This window comes from Syngnathus acus, chromosome 5 (genome assembly GCF_901709675.1).
Source record: "Syngnathus acus chromosome 5, fSynAcu1.2, whole genome shotgun sequence".
In the NCBI taxonomy this organism is placed as follows: domain Eukaryota; kingdom Metazoa; phylum Chordata; class Actinopteri; order Syngnathiformes; family Syngnathidae; genus Syngnathus; species Syngnathus acus.
In genome coordinates, this window is record NC_051091.1 from 11,874,990 (window position 1) to 11,891,917 (window position 16,928).

General features: G+C 39.9%; 1 protein-coding gene across 3 annotated transcripts in view; it reads right to left on the minus strand.

Moving 5' to 3' along the window:
- Positions 1–15,923, minus strand: part of tox2 (TOX high mobility group box family member 2) — a 64,153-nt gene extending 48,230 nt beyond the window's left edge. For 2 of the 3 annotated variants that reach the window (XM_037251275.1, XM_037251272.1), the window contains exon 1: positions 15,775–15,923. In XM_037251275.1, the coding sequence (XP_037107170.1) occupies positions 15,775–15,867 (93 nt within the window). In that variant the 5' untranslated portion in view covers positions 15,868–15,923. Of the gene's footprint in view, positions 1–9,301; positions 9,736–15,774 lie in introns of those variants that run through there. The other variant, XM_037251274.1, reaches the window with a different exon arrangement.
- Positions 15,924–16,928: the final 1,005 nt, after the last annotated feature.

Sequence of the window (16,928 nt, forward strand, 5' to 3'; positions counted from 1 at the left end):
TATAAATATATACAACAAGCAAGCACTTATAAACTGTAGTAATACACTTACTGGGCGGACACTTGCACGACACTTATGTCGAATAGTGTCAGTGCTTGAATGTAACCAGATGTTATGATGTCATATGAGAAAATATATGACAAACAGAGGATGTTGTGCAGTTGCTATAGAACAGATTGAGGTTCCCATCATACATGTCGTAAAAACATGCAGGACGGTGGCTATAGAATCCCATTGTGTTACTGATGGTGATGACACGACCTGCAATACATGTAATGTAATTAGCGATTACCCACGATTACATCAATAAATATATGCGGGTGTATTAGAATATATTTTTTGCATATTATTGAAGAGAGTAGTGTTTTTTTTTTTAAATAAATTGACATTGAAAATCCAAGGATTCTAGTCTCTTTAAATATACACCATTTTAGTTTGCTTGCCTGGGGGCCATTTGGGCCAGTGACCCACATACTCCAGCAGATGGAGCTGTGATTAAAAAACAACAACAGGTGTTACAGGTGAAGACTTGCTTTACAGCGACCGTCTAGACTGGAGTGAGACCACAACAAACTCGCTTTAGGCCTCAGCAAAGGTTGACCCTCAAAGGAATGACACGACATTTTACTTATTGCCCAAGTCTCTCCCACACAGTCTAAAGAAAAGAAGATGGACTTTTCTTTTTCACTCAAAAACCACTCGTCTGTTTTTCACGAGGCGGTTTGCCGACAACAACGTCATTACAACAACGTGACAACCGCCCAGCGTGGCAAAAACAAAATCTCGGCCACCGGCTGGCTGGCGGCGTTGAAAGACAACAGATGGCTGCCAGAAGATTTGGACGTTTCTTCTTCTTTTTAACTACCTGCAGCATCTGGAGAGAATGAATCTTGGAGAAAAATACTTGAATAGGAAATCCTGTGACTGCAATGTTATCTGGTTTCCTTCAACACATCGTGCACCATCTGCGTGGCGTCATACGGCTCTTTAGCATAACGGAAAGAGAAGGGGGCGAAATGACATTCTGAAAGTATTTGCTTATCACCTGAGGAGTAACAACAAATGACAAATAAAGCCTTAACACAAATTACAACAAAAATATTATTCAATAAATTTTCAAGCAATGGTGGGAACACATTTTGATTGCAGTAACCGTGGAAACAATTATCTAAATTTTGTTCTTGGGTTAGGGCAGGTGACTGTGATGGAGGTGATGATAACAATGTGGGAGGAAGAGACGAAGTGGAGGAGGAAGAGATGATGTGCTGACGACAGCCACTTGATTTGGTTTCACAGAGAACTGTTACGCCGCTTTGAATTAAAGAGTCCAATTGTGAGATTTGACGGCAGCCGCTGAGCTCAGCTGAATCCTCTCGGCTATATCTGTGTGTGCGTCCTCTTCGTGGCATGCCTACATATGCTCTAATACTGCACAGTATGTGATTGCAGAGGTAAAATGAAGAAAAAATAATAATAATTTATGTGTGCAACAAAGTGTTATGATGGATTTTTCTTTCTCCAATAAAAAAGTAGTTAGGATCACTAGGGAAAAAAATTAACGTTTATGAGAAGTGTTGTATTTTCATGGTAGAAAAAAAAAATCAATATATTTTTCAGGTTAAAGCAATTTTTATGTCAAAATCAAATTACTTTATTGTAAAAAAAAACTACAGTAACTTTTATTTCAAGTTTGTTCTTGTAATACTGCATTTTGCCTCATATTAATCCAAAAATATTATTTTTTTCATATATTATAAAAATACAACTTTATTCCTGTAATATTGCTACTTACTCTGAAATAATAATTGCCTTTTTTCTTTATAAATTTTACGAAAAAATGTTTTCTATTAAAAAATTAGACACTCATAGTATCTAGAAAAAATAGATGTTTTGATTATAAAATAACAATTTAATACATATACAAATTCTTCTTTATCTTGGGTTTTAGCCTAATAATCATTTATAATGATCAACGACATCCCTTCATGACAGTGAAACAGCTTTCGTAAAATAACAACTCATCTGCAAAGTTTCCGGATGATTTTTCAGAGCAAGACTGCGATTTGTGTAAAATCTGACAAGATGGCTGAAATAGCTATTTCCTAAAAGAGCACTTGTGCTTTTCTTCTAACCATTTACATCGCTCTTTCTTACCGTTCTCCCATGTTTCTCCCCATCTTGAGTACCTCGCTCTAATTAGACTCACCCTCCTCCGCATATGACCAACTGAAATTTAATTGCCCATTCATCATTTGCATAATGATACCTCAACGACAGATGATGAAATGTAGCAATCACTTAAGAGAGTGACCAAGGCTTCGGTAGGCGGTGAGTGCTCATTGGTGGAAATGAGATCAAGCCACAAAAAAGTGAGCATTAAATGGTCTCACACTGACTTTTGTTCCTCATCTAACATTACCAAATAGCCACTTACTAACAATGACATCTGTGGGACACTATTATTTGAACTTGCAGCTTAATGCTGGTGTGTTATAAGTTTTTTCTATTAGAGCAAAAAGTTTCCTTTCAACATCAATGGTGACCCTCTATTTGCACTTATTTTTAAGGTCATGGAATTTACGTCGAGAGAACGATTTGTCAGTTCCAAAACTTCCTTTGAAAATGGTGACTCACTACATGTTTGAAACTAATCTCACGTTTCTGTTCAAAAAGTGCTTCAAGTCATTCTCATTCAGACCGCAGGAAGTGGGAGTTTGTCTGCTTTGAGAATCTGGCACGAGAGAGCGGCCTAGAACCATGTGCCATGATTCTGAGTATCATTTTTTAATGTTGTTGTGATACAGGTCTTCATATCCTCGTACACTGTGTTCACACCATCCAATTCTGTTCTACATTGCTTCACCTCATTCCTGCTCAACAGGAGATGCTCCGTCTTTTAAAACAACAAAGTCACAGATACTAGAACACAGAATGTGAGGTTGGTGACCGCAAGTGGTCAAAATACCTGCACCTCATATGCATATTGTTTATAAATGATCAGCTCTTCGCTTTGCAAAATATAAAATGCCTGCAGATGAAATGGGCGATTTTCAAATCCTGCTGATTCCCATTCAAGAACGCATAAGAAAATAAAATAGTGTGACCAACTCACGCAAAAGGATGATTTATTTGAGTGCACAGGCACATCCAATAAAACACGTCAACACGTAAGCTCCTCTAAACACACCAAAAAGTTTTTTAAACATGTTAAAGTTGTATTTTGAAGAGAAACAATTGAATAGGTTTTAGTGTCTGAAGTAGTTCAAGTGGAAGTAAAAGGTTAAGTACAGCTGTAAATCTTCACAAGTACCTCCTGGATTCAAAATAAATCCACCCTAAAGGAATTTCACAATATGGACAGCATGGAACCAACCATTCACACATTTACAGTCTTCACTGAACTTAACACGCATGTTTTTGGGATGTGGAGAGATGTCGGAAGCATTGGGAGATCAAGCAAAATCTCTCGATTCAGAACCTCTCCACTGAGGGCGGACATGCTAAACACTGATGCTGCCCCCAAATGAAACTAGATTAAAACTAGTTTCAGTGTGACGACGGGACGGGTGAAGTATCTAAAGCCAACTTGCTAATGGAGCTCCTTTGGTCCTAGTTACTGGACCCAAAAACATACATCAAATGTACTTCTCAAAGCACCAAAAATCAGTGTATCCAATCCCTCAATCTGGTCTTCCTCTGTCAACGTCTACAAGCATTGCGAGCAATCACATGTGGCATGTAGCAGTCAGCCGGCCCAGACAGGAGGGAGTTAAGTCCCTTATCTCTGCTCCCCAGAAGAAATTCCGACTTGAGGCCTCGCTCTGCTGGTTTCCTGCCTTCTTGCCCAATGCCCTATTTATACTCATCGGGGCTCTAGAATACCACGGGCAGCTTTTTCCCTTGTCACCACCATGTTTCCTGCTATTCTCCCGCTGATATTTCTCCCCTGGCTGGGGTCGGTACTCCTCTCTGCAGGTCATAACCTTTCTGCTTGGGGTTGGGGGATGGGGTCATAACCAAATGTGAACAGAGGACAACGGGTGCAGTCGGGCTGTCTGTCAATATGGTAAAGTTAATTTTTAATCAAGGCCATTAGTTAGGTCTGAGGTTACCAACCACTTGCAATCAGTAATAATAAAACAGGTTCTTGCGCCACATTTTTCATGGCAAATCTTAAAAAAAAAAAAAAAATTTGTACTTGATTATGATTTGGCTTCTTTTGAGCAATGCCCCTAAATATCTCCTGGAATTAATCCCAAATCATTCTTCAAACTAAAATGGCAGGCTTTCCATGAATATCTTGTTGATTGGTGAAAGTGATGTCAGGGATCTTTCCAAGGCTTCTAATGACTGAGTTTTACAAACATCTCATGTTCCAGATTCTCTATAATAGATTATTCACCAAGATACAAAACTGGTGGACTTTTGGGCAAGTCGGGGCCCCCAAAACACAACAATTCCAAGAAGATGTTTGTCCAATCGCCCAAGTTTTATTTGAAAGCACTTGTCCAAACAATTCCTCCAGGATTCCTAAAACAAACCATCTGGCACGTCAGGTTACATTCATAACCCAATCGTGCAATACATCTCTGCCCTGAGGACAGACCAAATACTATTTCAGTCGTCATCTTAGTGCAGAATGAGACGGGTCTGATAAACTATCAACGCTTCACTGTTTCACATCAAGAGGGTGGTCTTCTGACATGTTTTCCATCTCACTCCAAGCGTTACATAATCGGCCTGATCGACAAGGTGAACACATTGACTGTGTGAAGCCCAGTGAGTAACACTTAGAGACACGACACCGTGACTCGCCATCACATTTGTGGACGCTCCGAAAAGCAGATGCCGCTCGGGAACACTGATGGCACAGCGCAGCCTTTGTCGCCAAGTTCTAATCACTCCCCGACACTGTCGACGGAATACAAACCTTCGACTTGCAGACAGGGCAGCAATGCAGGCTCTCACTCATTCTATAATACTGATTATTGGATTCTGATCATTTCGGTCGGAATAGTTTACACGTGCGGATCTCATTTCTGAATCCGAGGTTCATCATTAATGAGAATTCGCTGTTGCAAAAGGCAGAGTAAAGAAAATAGTGAAAAATCAATTGAAGGCACTTAAATGTGCGCCGGTGTTGGTTAAACATTGACTCCTAACCTCAGTCAAGCATTAGAAAATCTTGCCATGCCTTAATGAGAAAAGAATTAACTCCAGCCATGTGCTTTTGAGTTTTTTTTTCTTTCTTTTTTTAGTTCAGATGCTCAGTATTGCAAGGGCCAAATCATGGCACATTATTTTATAACAGCTTAAATGCACATTACTGAAGAAAAAAAAACCCAACAGATTAATTAATCAATTAATTTTGACACCTGTAATTGGCATCAAGGCCAATCAGAGTGCAGAGTTTGGGTTATTCCCACAGATATGCTGCAGTGGCGAACGCGCATACTGATTTGTAAGACCTTAACCAAAACACTGTTATGGACCATCTGCATAGCATAAGCTAGGCTAACTGTAAGCTAATATTACACATCTAAAATGTCCCTTTTGAAACACTGTCATCATCAAATACAGAAAGAATGCAAATCACTGCAGTCATGTGACATCTTATGATTCACTCCAATTACATTTTTTCGCAAATCAAGCAACTACAATGTACGTAACATGCTAGATCAATGCAAATCCCTGGCAGAGGCTAAAAAGTACAGTACATAAAGAAATATCGCATGCTGGTCATCTCGCCGCTGCTTTGCGATATATGCAAGTCAACAGAAGAGTTCTTCAAAAAGATCAGGCGATCAAGAGAGGAAAGTTCTCTCTCATTACTTTAATGAGAATTACTTTTGCGCTACAATCATTTCCAGCTAGGGAGGTTCAACTCAGGCCAAGTATACTTGTGTGCAGAATTCCACCGCATCTGAGAAAACAGAATTTTAGCAAAGGAGATCCGTCCAACCAGGCTGCCGTCTTGCTCTTTGCATAAACAAATTCGTAATGTGTCCAAACAGAGCCAAAGAAAGCACCAAGAAAGCAATTAATTGGGAGAAAGGGAACCGTTGAGGAAAGGAAACAATTCATTAGTCACAGTAATGTCAAATAAAGCTGGCTATAAGACTAAATTTATAATAAAAACAAGTTGTAATATTTTCCCCCCCCTTAATTAGCTGTGAAGAAAAAGCACGTAAAACAAAAAAATACCTACAATTTGGAGGAAGGAAATAGGTTTGAATATCATAATAACTGAATGCAGTTTTTAAACTTTAGTGTACTTTTAAACGACAGTTCTTGTAAAGAAAAAAAAATCTATAGTGTGTATTTTTGTGCTGCGCCACTCTTCAGTTCCCAGTACAGATTGCGAAATGCAATATGAATTCTTTTCTATCATAGGCTCATTAATCATTATCGTTCGAGTGTGTTTATTTTACCTATAATTTGTTGAATGTGTCTTAATGAATTGTGACAATAAATTTAAGTTACAAATTAACATGAACCCGTGACCATCACTCGTGTGTGAAACATTAAAATCTCATAACAAACAGGAATCCTTAATAGTCATTTATTCCCAAACAATCTTAATTACGCTTCCTGCAAAGATTGAATAATCCGTCCTCATTTAGTTTCCCATGTAATTGAATGAGCCGCCAAAAGAAGAAACAACAAAATGGCGAGCGACTACGGGGAAGAATTAGCATTTTTAATTACACGACATGCGTTTTAATAAAGCCATAAATCTGCCGCAGCTGGAACATCAGAGGTTGTTGTCACAGTCACTTAGTCGCACGCTGGCAACTAACGCTGGCTGACGAGAAGGATGAAGAGGAGGGAGAATCCCAGCGAGCGACACGAGGAATAAGTCAAAATTCCGAGCGGGCACATTACGAATGCACCGACAACAATAATTACGTTTCAATTGGTTGTGCTTGGCGCTCAGTACGAAGTCCTATGTTGGCTTTTGCAATTTTTAGAAAACTTTTATCACATCAGTGTTTTGATTGACATTGAATTGAGGAGCGGCCTTGTAGCGAGTATGCCAAACCAGTAATTGGCCATGTCATGCTGTAATTGGCATCAAAATAACGGCAAGGGAGTTTATGGTCTTCGTTTTTTTCCCCTTCATTTTATCTTGCCACAATCTCTCAATTTGTAGCTGCTTTTGTGTAAATATGACTATATATATATATATATATATATATAAAAAAATGGTGTATACTGATGTAAGTGTTTCCCTGAACACACACCACCATTTTTAAAATCACCAATACACATTTCTCATCTTGTAATTATTTTGCCCGTGAAGCGATAAAGCAGCTGGTGTGAAATCTGCTGCTCATTTTCAGCTGATGTGTGTGAAAACATTCTCTGCGAAATGTTTGATGTGCAAACCGCCGGCTCTGATTTCACTGCTGTCGCCTGTTTTGAGAACATTTGAAAGCATTTTCTCGTCATGCATATCTCTAAACTCTGTGCAAATTTATACACTCAACAACAGGATTTTCATAAAATTATTACTGCAAAACGTTTTTGCTCAGCAGGTCAGCCAACGGTAGGGAAGCCAATTGAGGCCGGGGAAAAAAAAAATGCGGTAAATCTTCAAAAGCGTCATAGCTTTGAAATGTCAAACGGGGAAACCACAACACAGGAGTCACCTCAAAACTAATTTTAAGTTCCACCATATTAGCAGCGCGGTAGGCTAGTGGTTAGCACATATGCTTCACAGTCAAGAGGTAGGTGCATTGTCTAATTCCACAAACACAGATATCAGGATCATTTTGGACCGTAAATTGTAAATGTGTCCTGTCAAAATACAAACTAGATGGATTGATGGCATGCACACCACATTAAAAATATTTCCCAAGCAGCCTGCAGGTATAGTGCAGCCCAGCTAAACAAATGATTGGCAGGCAGCTGAACAAATTGAGCAACATTTCAAATGGGCGCAGTCTTCACAACAGCTTTTAACAACCATCACTCCACAGAAACAAACCCAAAGAGCCAAGGGGCGGAGCCAGGCCGTGCAAATGAGCCACTTTGGCCAATTTACAACTCCATCAGCACTTCCTGTGAAGTCCATTAAAAGAATATTAGGTAATGCATACCTAAAAAGAATTAACTCATGCCAATTAAAAAAAAAAAAAGCTGCTGATTAGCCACAACTGAATCTCATCGCAGTCCAAAAAACATGCAAGTACTTCATTGGATGTGTGTGATATTCCTCAGAATGTGCTTTTGCGTCTCAAAGAGATAACTTTCGAAAGTCACGTGTCAAGATGGAAGTTTGGAGAGAATCACACGGCTACTCTGTAAACAAACACAGTGCAGCTCTGCCTCTGCCTAGCAGATGTTATGGCCATCAATATTCCTATTTAGCGTCACACTTCTTGAATTGTTCAGAACAGATGTGGTCTGTAATTTAAATGTAATTTACAAGCGAGTAAAGAAATAAAATAAAACAAAGGAAAATATATGACTTCTGAGAACATTTCACACAGTGAATTTAAAAAGTCTACACACCCTTAATTCAAAAGTCCGTTTTTTTGTGGATAAAAAAATGAGACCTCGATTTCAAAACATTTGTCTGAATAACTAACTTATAACTTGTACAACTAAAAAAAAAAATGGCGCCACTGTATGCAGCATTTGAACAATGACCCTTCTGTTTACGTATATACGTCCACGCGCGAGGCTCACACGGCCACACGCCTGTGCAAGCTGCGTGTCAATGCCTTGCTATGTTTGCACAGTGGACACGGAACACATCGGGACGTTAGTTATCACGGTAGACACAAAGCCTTTTTTGTGCCTCCGTGATCAATACAGGAAATGGAGGTGACTTTGAACGCAGCTCCGGCACTGCTACGCATTTGTGAAAGCAAACATTCATCTGGAGGAATCTTTATGGATCTTTCCATCTGGAAACATATGGTCAGCATTCAGTTGATACAATATTACCAGTAGAGTATGTGATTAGAGGCTATTTCTCTTGTAATCCTATTGTTTTGGTTTATTGGTACAGAGAATGTACTTCTGTCTCATTTGACCAGGTCACACTTGTATTGACTGTAATGTCAAATAAAATAATAATAATAAACAATATGGGAAAAACAACATCAAATACTACATCAATTATTTCCTATGCAGTTGGTTTCATTGAACACTCAGGTAAACCTAAGCCAATTTACTTGTGCCTCTCTTGGCCTGAGGAAGTAAAATTCCGTAACCTGAAATGTTTAAATGCAAAGAATAATCGAACTAAAACAGGTTAATTTATCTTTTTTTTTCTTCTTCTGTTCATTACCTTGTCTCTATCTGCTGGCCACCATCAAGGCATTAAAAAAGTAAATATTGTGAGGAAAAAAATTCAAAAAATATTAAAATACTAAATTTATCTTCAATTGTTATGCAGCAATACAATCATGCGAACACATTTTAAGACAAGAAAAGAACCAAAAGCTCTTGCACTTTGAAACTGACCCTCCAAAAAACTGCCAATGAAAACTCCAAAACATCTTCATTTGCCCTCTCCTGATGCTATGATCACGAGTCACGGGGACTGGGTGGCTCGGAGACTATCAACACGCAAGAAATGGAATTCCTCGAGAGCTGGCCAGCAAATCCATGACGAAAAACCTTGTGAACAAAGCCCCAAAATGCCCCGAGTGGTGCCGTGGGTAGATTGAGGCAGGCGGTAAGGGGCCCTGGGGGAGAGAGAGAGAGGGCTGCGGCTTTGGGATGATATACACTCACACACATAAAAGCACACACAACCACACACACACACACACACACACACACACACACACACACACACACACACACACACACACACACACACACACACACAACCACACACACACTACCACTCAAAAGCAGACACAAAAAAGTACCAGCTCATTTATTGACAACAATGTGTTATCCATTAACACGGTGAGTTTCAGTCGCATGATAACAAAAAGATTGTTCATTTACATGACTCATGTGCAGACAACTGAGTGAGTGAGTGAGTGAGTGAGTGAGTGAGTGAGTGAGTGAGTGAGTGAGTGAGTGAGTGAGTGAGTGAGTGAGTGAGTGAGTGAGTGAGTGAGTGAGTGAGTGAGTGAGTGAGTGAGTGAGTGTGTTTAATGGATGTGAAGCAGTCATTTTGACTTTTGTTTGCACAGGACATGCCTGAGGACGCTAAGACAACCGTCGGCGTTTGCCCAGGCTTGCGATCTTCGCGCCTGATACACCAGATGGGCGCATTCTTAGTTTGTCTTTCAAAGTTGTTTTTGTCACCATTTTTTTATAAATTTTTCTATACGCAAATTAATGATTTGCATGACGGGAACTTTTGGCTCCGCCTGTGCCAGTGCATCATCAAGCATACAATGAACTTTGGACTATAAATGATTTGTTTCTTATGTGCAAGGTGGTAGTTACCATAATGACTTCGCCACTTTACAGCAAGGATGTCTAGCACTGGTCCTTGAGGGCTGCTGTCAAGCGTGTTTTAGATGCATCCCTCCTCCGACTCGCTCAATTCAAATGTTCAGACTAAACGCAAGCTCAGAAAAAGCCTGATGATGACCCTGATCATTTGAGGTAGACATCAAAAACATGCAGGACGGACGGAAGCCCTCGAGGACCGTGTTTGGAGATCTGCACTTTACAGTAAGACGTTGTTGGACACACCTCCTACGGGTCAAAACATGCAAAGACCTTTTTTCCCCAACTTTGACATAATTTCTTAGCAAAAGGCTTTCTAGTTCATACTTGTTGTGTTTATCATTAGTTCACCTTAATTACATGTGAAAGTATTGGCAAGCAGATATTGCAGCCGAGTCGTTCTGGTCCTAGGAAGGAACCGCATTCCTATTTTGCTGGGGGGAAAAAAAGGGGTTGGCAAAGCCTGCTTTAAACATTATAATAAACTCTCCTGACCTATAAGCCAGCCAAATGTCAACAATAACTTCTGCGGTCCGCCATCCTGCACTATCCATTAAGTTACTGAACACAAATTGAGAGCACTTTGAATACATTGTCATTATAAACGTATATAGTGGCTTGCTTCTTCTACGTATAGCCACGCAGCACTTATCTCCAGTGGAGCATGGACACACTGTACTTCTCCTGTTTGTTTTTCATTGCTAAGTGAAAGGCATCACTCAGCGTTTCCCGCAGGTCGGGTTCGAACCACACCAAAGGCAGCAGAATAATAAACGTCTGTCTTTCAAGACCTTATCGAGGCTGGAACACATCTGGTTTTTCTTTTTGTGTTTCTTTTGGTTTCCACGTCGCTGAACGACATTATATACTGTGCCCATACTCCCGGAACCAATCAAGAATATACTGTAAGAGACTACCCTGGTATCGTGGACGCCAACGATGAAAGACTGTACCATTTGAGCATCAATGGGGTCAGAGATGGTAATTAGGGTTAATGTGATTTAATGAGGGCCACCGGTCGGGGCCAGCCAGGGCGGGCTTCCACTCGCAATCAGCGTCAAAACTGTAATTACCCCGACGTCTTTGGATGTGATGTGATGTGGCCGTGTCGCTTTTGCATGCAGCAGTTGGTGGCGTGAGCCTGCGAGCTTTCCAATGACAGAGGTGGCAGAAGATATTCCAAAGCAACAATGGAACACTACAAAGTTGATGGTACAGTGGCGCTTGTTGTGGTCAGGACAAGTCTTTTTGTTAACCACAAACTCAGGATATGCTCAACTTTCTCCTAGTGTTAATGTGCGACTACTTAACTGCAAGACAGCGGGAGCCTGCAGTGCTACGCAGCTTGTCCACATGACCTTTTCACAAGATTTCTGGGACCGTCACGGAAAAGCAGGCCTGATTGCTCGAGAGCTTAACAAATACTAAACACTATAATCAACGTGTCGTTATACGCCTCCGCAAAGGCACCACATTGTCATTTCCGCATCCCATCCACGCATGGGTTAACATTCAGCCAGTAGAGCCGGCCGGTACTGGCCAGTCAGCAGAATGTTATGAATGGGCACAATGTGAAAACCCCAAAAACGTCTGTGTCCAAGGCTGCCGGCGGAAGAATGCTCGCCTCCGTGTAATTAACTTCTTCATCTGTGAGAACACGACGAGGAACCGCTGGGAATTTTCTGTTTCTGTTGCAGTTATGTTTGAGCTCCAAACATAACATGAACACACATTCGACGAGCAGATATAGACTGGCTTGGGCCGTAATCTCAAGTAAGGCATGACTAATGCGGTGATACAGAGACTGCTGGGTACAGAGATATAAAACAATGATGCTGTATGTTACAATTCCAACCTTAAATAGTGACAGGTGATTCCTTATTCTATTTTTTTTAAATAATTTGAACTAGTATATTCGTTTATTTTAAGACGTGCATTCCTGACAATGTGCACTACTTTCACTAACAACATGGCTGCAACCAAAGAGGCACATTCTGCGAACATTGCACTTTGCTCGCACTGTTTAGCAGCTTTTCCCTCAAGCGACTACCGCCCCCCCTCACACACACACAAAAAGGTGACAAGCCCACTTAATTCCTCCAAAGAAAGAGAGTAACCATTTATACTATAAATACTTTTGCATATGACAAGAGGTGAGCAATCACGCAGTCAATGCACTAAACATTGCCCAAAATTGATGCCCATGTATACCATTTTTTTAAATTAGCAACTACGTGTTACTATTTCAAGAGAGGGAACACAAATGACGCAGCAACACATGCAGGAAGACAATGTAAATCTAAATGAATGCAGTCATATATTCTTTATCCTGTGCAAAGAACAACAAATATTAGCGCCGTACTGATAAGCCATCCATCTGTCTGTCTTATACTGCCCCCAGGGGGCCAAGGCAGGCACACCAAAATAGAATCAAGATCCCCTCAAATTATATATATATATATATATATATATATATATATATACATATATATATATATATATACGTGTATATATATATATATATATAATTACAGAGGGCCTCCTTCTCTTAGAGAAAAGGATGGGGTAGATGGAGAGAGTAAGAGAACGAGGGTGCAGTAGCTCCAGTAATCTAACCAACTTCACATCGCTGCCGAGTGATTGAGCCTGGGGGGGAAGTGTGTGTGTGTGTGTGTGTTTGTGTGTGGGGGGGTATATGCACAAGTCATAATGCATTTGACAAATAGTCAGCCCCACTGCTAAAACAGACATTTTTATAGAGAAAGTGGCCTTCAGCGCTGGCAAACAAGCCTCCCACTCGGGGAGGACGCGCGGGGGCTTCACAAAGATTAGGAAGGATCTCAGGGCCCAATGTAAAGATGACTCACGGTGATTGTGCGAGCAGCGGCGGACAAGTTGGACACAGCTGGGAGCTTGCAATGCCCTCTGGCTGAAAAAAAAAATCTAGCTTTTTGTAAAAACGCATAAAATAGTGAGGTCGAGTGAGAGTGAGTGCATATTGATTGAATGCATGGTCAATCAAGAAATCATGTCTTCTTCCATCAAGCACAATGAATGAGCGTCTAATCACATTGGCAGACGCTCCTTGAGAAAGCAAAGTGTGGGCTTTTCTACATGAATTATGACATGCATAGACATATGGAATGTGAATCATATCTAGCTCACATCCTGGTTGACATAAAATACGCACACTTACAGACACAACATTAGGTACCCCACTTAAATAGCTAGTATAGGTAGGATTGAACGATTTTGAAAAATAATGTAATTGTCATTTTCTCACTACTCATCTACTATGCTGCCTATTATATTTGAAAAAAAAAAAACAGTTATTTTAATAATTCCTTGCACTCAATTCCACCTGCCGCAACATCATCCCCTTTGCATAGAGGATCCCCGCTCAACCGAAAGGTCACAACAATCCGGGACGCATGGTCATTCAACAGTTACGCAGTTGTAGGCGCAGAAACAGCTGTTACTTGGAGTAATCTGACACCTCTGTGTACCTGCCTGCCTGCCTGCCTGCCCCATAACGCCAACTATACAACCTGTTATGTAACCACACAATTACAGGAAAAGATATATTGACAGTTGTGTCTTTTTGTTTTGTTTTGTTTTTACAAAAAGGGCTGTCTTAAAAATCAGAAGAGCACCATACAGTTCCTTCTTGATCCCTGTGACCAAAACTGAATTTCCCAATGAGGGGCAAGCAATTCATCATCCCTTAGGGTGCTTTAAAATCACCTTTTCACATACTGTGATTGTCAGTACCACTCAAGAAGGCATCCATAGGACCCTCTAAAGTAAATGTTCTCTTTCTGTGAGTCAGCAAAGTGCAATAATACATAAAAAAAGACACTTTGTATTTGTTGATACAACGACATGTACTAGCAAATTCTAATACGGTAGTATATTTATATAAGGCACATATCTAAAAAATCGACACTTTCAAAGTGTCGGTGGAGCAACCAATGTAAAATATGATCAAACTATGAAAAGAAATGTTGATAAATAGACATTCGGGCCCTGTTTGGGGGCTTTTTTTTTCAAATCAGTTCCATATATGGCCGACAGCCAGCGCACCACCACTAGAAATAGGGACTGCATACGTTTGTGTGCATCAATCAACACAGATAGCAAAACGGGGTCAACAAATATCTTAATATGTTATCTTTAAAGCTTATAAAACACATTGTCATCAGTGCCCAGACCACTACAGAGCCACATTATTAAACGATAAGCCAAAAATGTAATTTAGTATTTTGCAAAATTGACCAAAAGAGAAGTGTAGCTGTAAAACAATAAATAGGGGAGTCAATGCATATTTACTACTGAAATCGTGTGACACTAAACAAGACACAATCACAACAAACCGTTCTGCTGCAACAATGGAAATTGCACAGTGGTGCCTTGAGATACACACAACTCAAAACATTTGTTTCTCAAATCATCTTTTACTAATAGAATAAATGGAAAGGCCAATCATCAATTCTAACCTTCCAAAAATGTTGTAATGGGTATTTTAATGAAAAAAAATGCACTCCATAATATTGTACTTTAGAAAAGCAAACAGCGATGACATAATTGAATAAAATGTGGTGTGCCTGAACATTATGAATCCCATATATTGCAGGAAGGGGGCGGGGGGAGTGTCCCACCATTCCATCTTCAGCTCATCAGTACTACACTAATATTGCTATCTCTAAGTAAGCATAGAATAAAGAATAAATTTGAGTACTGTCATATTGTCTGTCTACATATTGTTGCTCAACCATTTGTGTTCAAGCCGTTGCTTAATGGTTAAAAGAACTGCAACATGGATACTAATTAGTATCGGGAAATCGGTCGAGTCACAGCTCGTATCTTGAAAAATTCAAATTCATATGTCAAGACACCACTGTACATTTCTAAGCGGGTTTTGGGGCTTTGATAGCAATTCCATATATGTGACCCCCCCGGGCTGCCCACCCTGAAGCACAACGTGGGAGTGCATACATTAGTGTCACTCAGTCAAACGGCAAATTATTGCAATTCCAAGTTAGTTAGAAAACAAGCTGTCATGCACTTTATTGTAAAGCAAAAACTAGAAATCAGGAAAAATTAAATGCAGTTGGTCGGAAGTGACCCCAAAACCAGAAAAACAGATAAATACTAAAACAGGTGCATGAATGCTTATTTTTATTTGTTTACTTTAAATTCTAAGAAACACAAAAGTTATCCGTCCAAAGCAAGCCCTGCGCAGTTGTTTCTCTAGGGGGGGAAAGTGGAGCACTTGTCACGGTTGCGATGGATGCCACGCATAAAGAGATGGAAAGTATAAAGAGAAAGGAGTTGTTGTTTTTTTACCTTATTGGAGTGGTAATAGTCCAAAGTGGAGTCAGGCGCTAACGTGCACGCACCCACGCTGGAGGGGGGAGCCGGATAGAACCTGACGTCCATAACAGGGTCCGCGGGACTGGTAAGAGCGGAGATCCTGTCGAATGTGCACCTCTCTCTCTCGCTCTTTCGCTCTCTCTCTCTCGCTCACTCACTTTGCACTGTTTCGATTGGAGAGCGCACATTCCTACTACACGCGCCTAGCAAACTGCGACCTCGTGTGGCCAAATTGAGATTTTGTCGCCTTAATTGAACCAACCAGAAAGCCAAACCAGAAACCAGATTTAGTACCCATTCATTTAATCGCGCATTATTGGTTGACATTATTTATTTTAGATGTAAAAAAAAAAAACATTTGAGAAACACTGTTTACTTATTGTTAAATACAATTAACAATAAAAGTAAACTGAATTAAAATGATAATGAAAAAAAATAATCAAAACTTCACAGTCAAATCACAGAAAATTAATCTGAAAATACAAACCTGTGCAATGTGATTCGTTTTATTATTTGTTATTTATTAATTATTTTATTTTAAATATTATTTATTTCTAATTCAAATACATATATTGAAATCTTACTATTATTGTTCTTGCTTCATTGGCTTTTTGAAACCATTGTAAAAACAGTGATTGAATAATAAAATCTGTATGAAATATGTAACTTCCTCATTTAATGTTTGAATTCAACAAATGCATCATAAAAGTAACACTTCTTTCATTTTAATGAGCTCAGTTTCCCCAAGAGCCCACTACAAACAATCCTCACCCACAATCCAATCCATTTTTATGCATCAAGCTCACAGTTCACTTGATTGAAGTCCACGCTTATTATAAACCACTGATGTGCTTTTTTGATGTTTATCTGTTTACTTTTTCATTGGGAACAGTTTTCTAATCCTGATTTTTGCAATTGAGACATTCCGTGTCCATTTTAGGAACTAAATTTAAGTATCAACTTCCATGTATGCCGCATTGCCCTCCCTACAAAGAGTTAACCAGCGTGCTTGACCTCTGGTGGCTTCCATGTTAAACACACTGCTTCAGTCTTGACCTCTCACACACTAAAACACGCACTGAACAGTCTCACACACACTGGTGGACACAACAGGATGTAAGTACAGA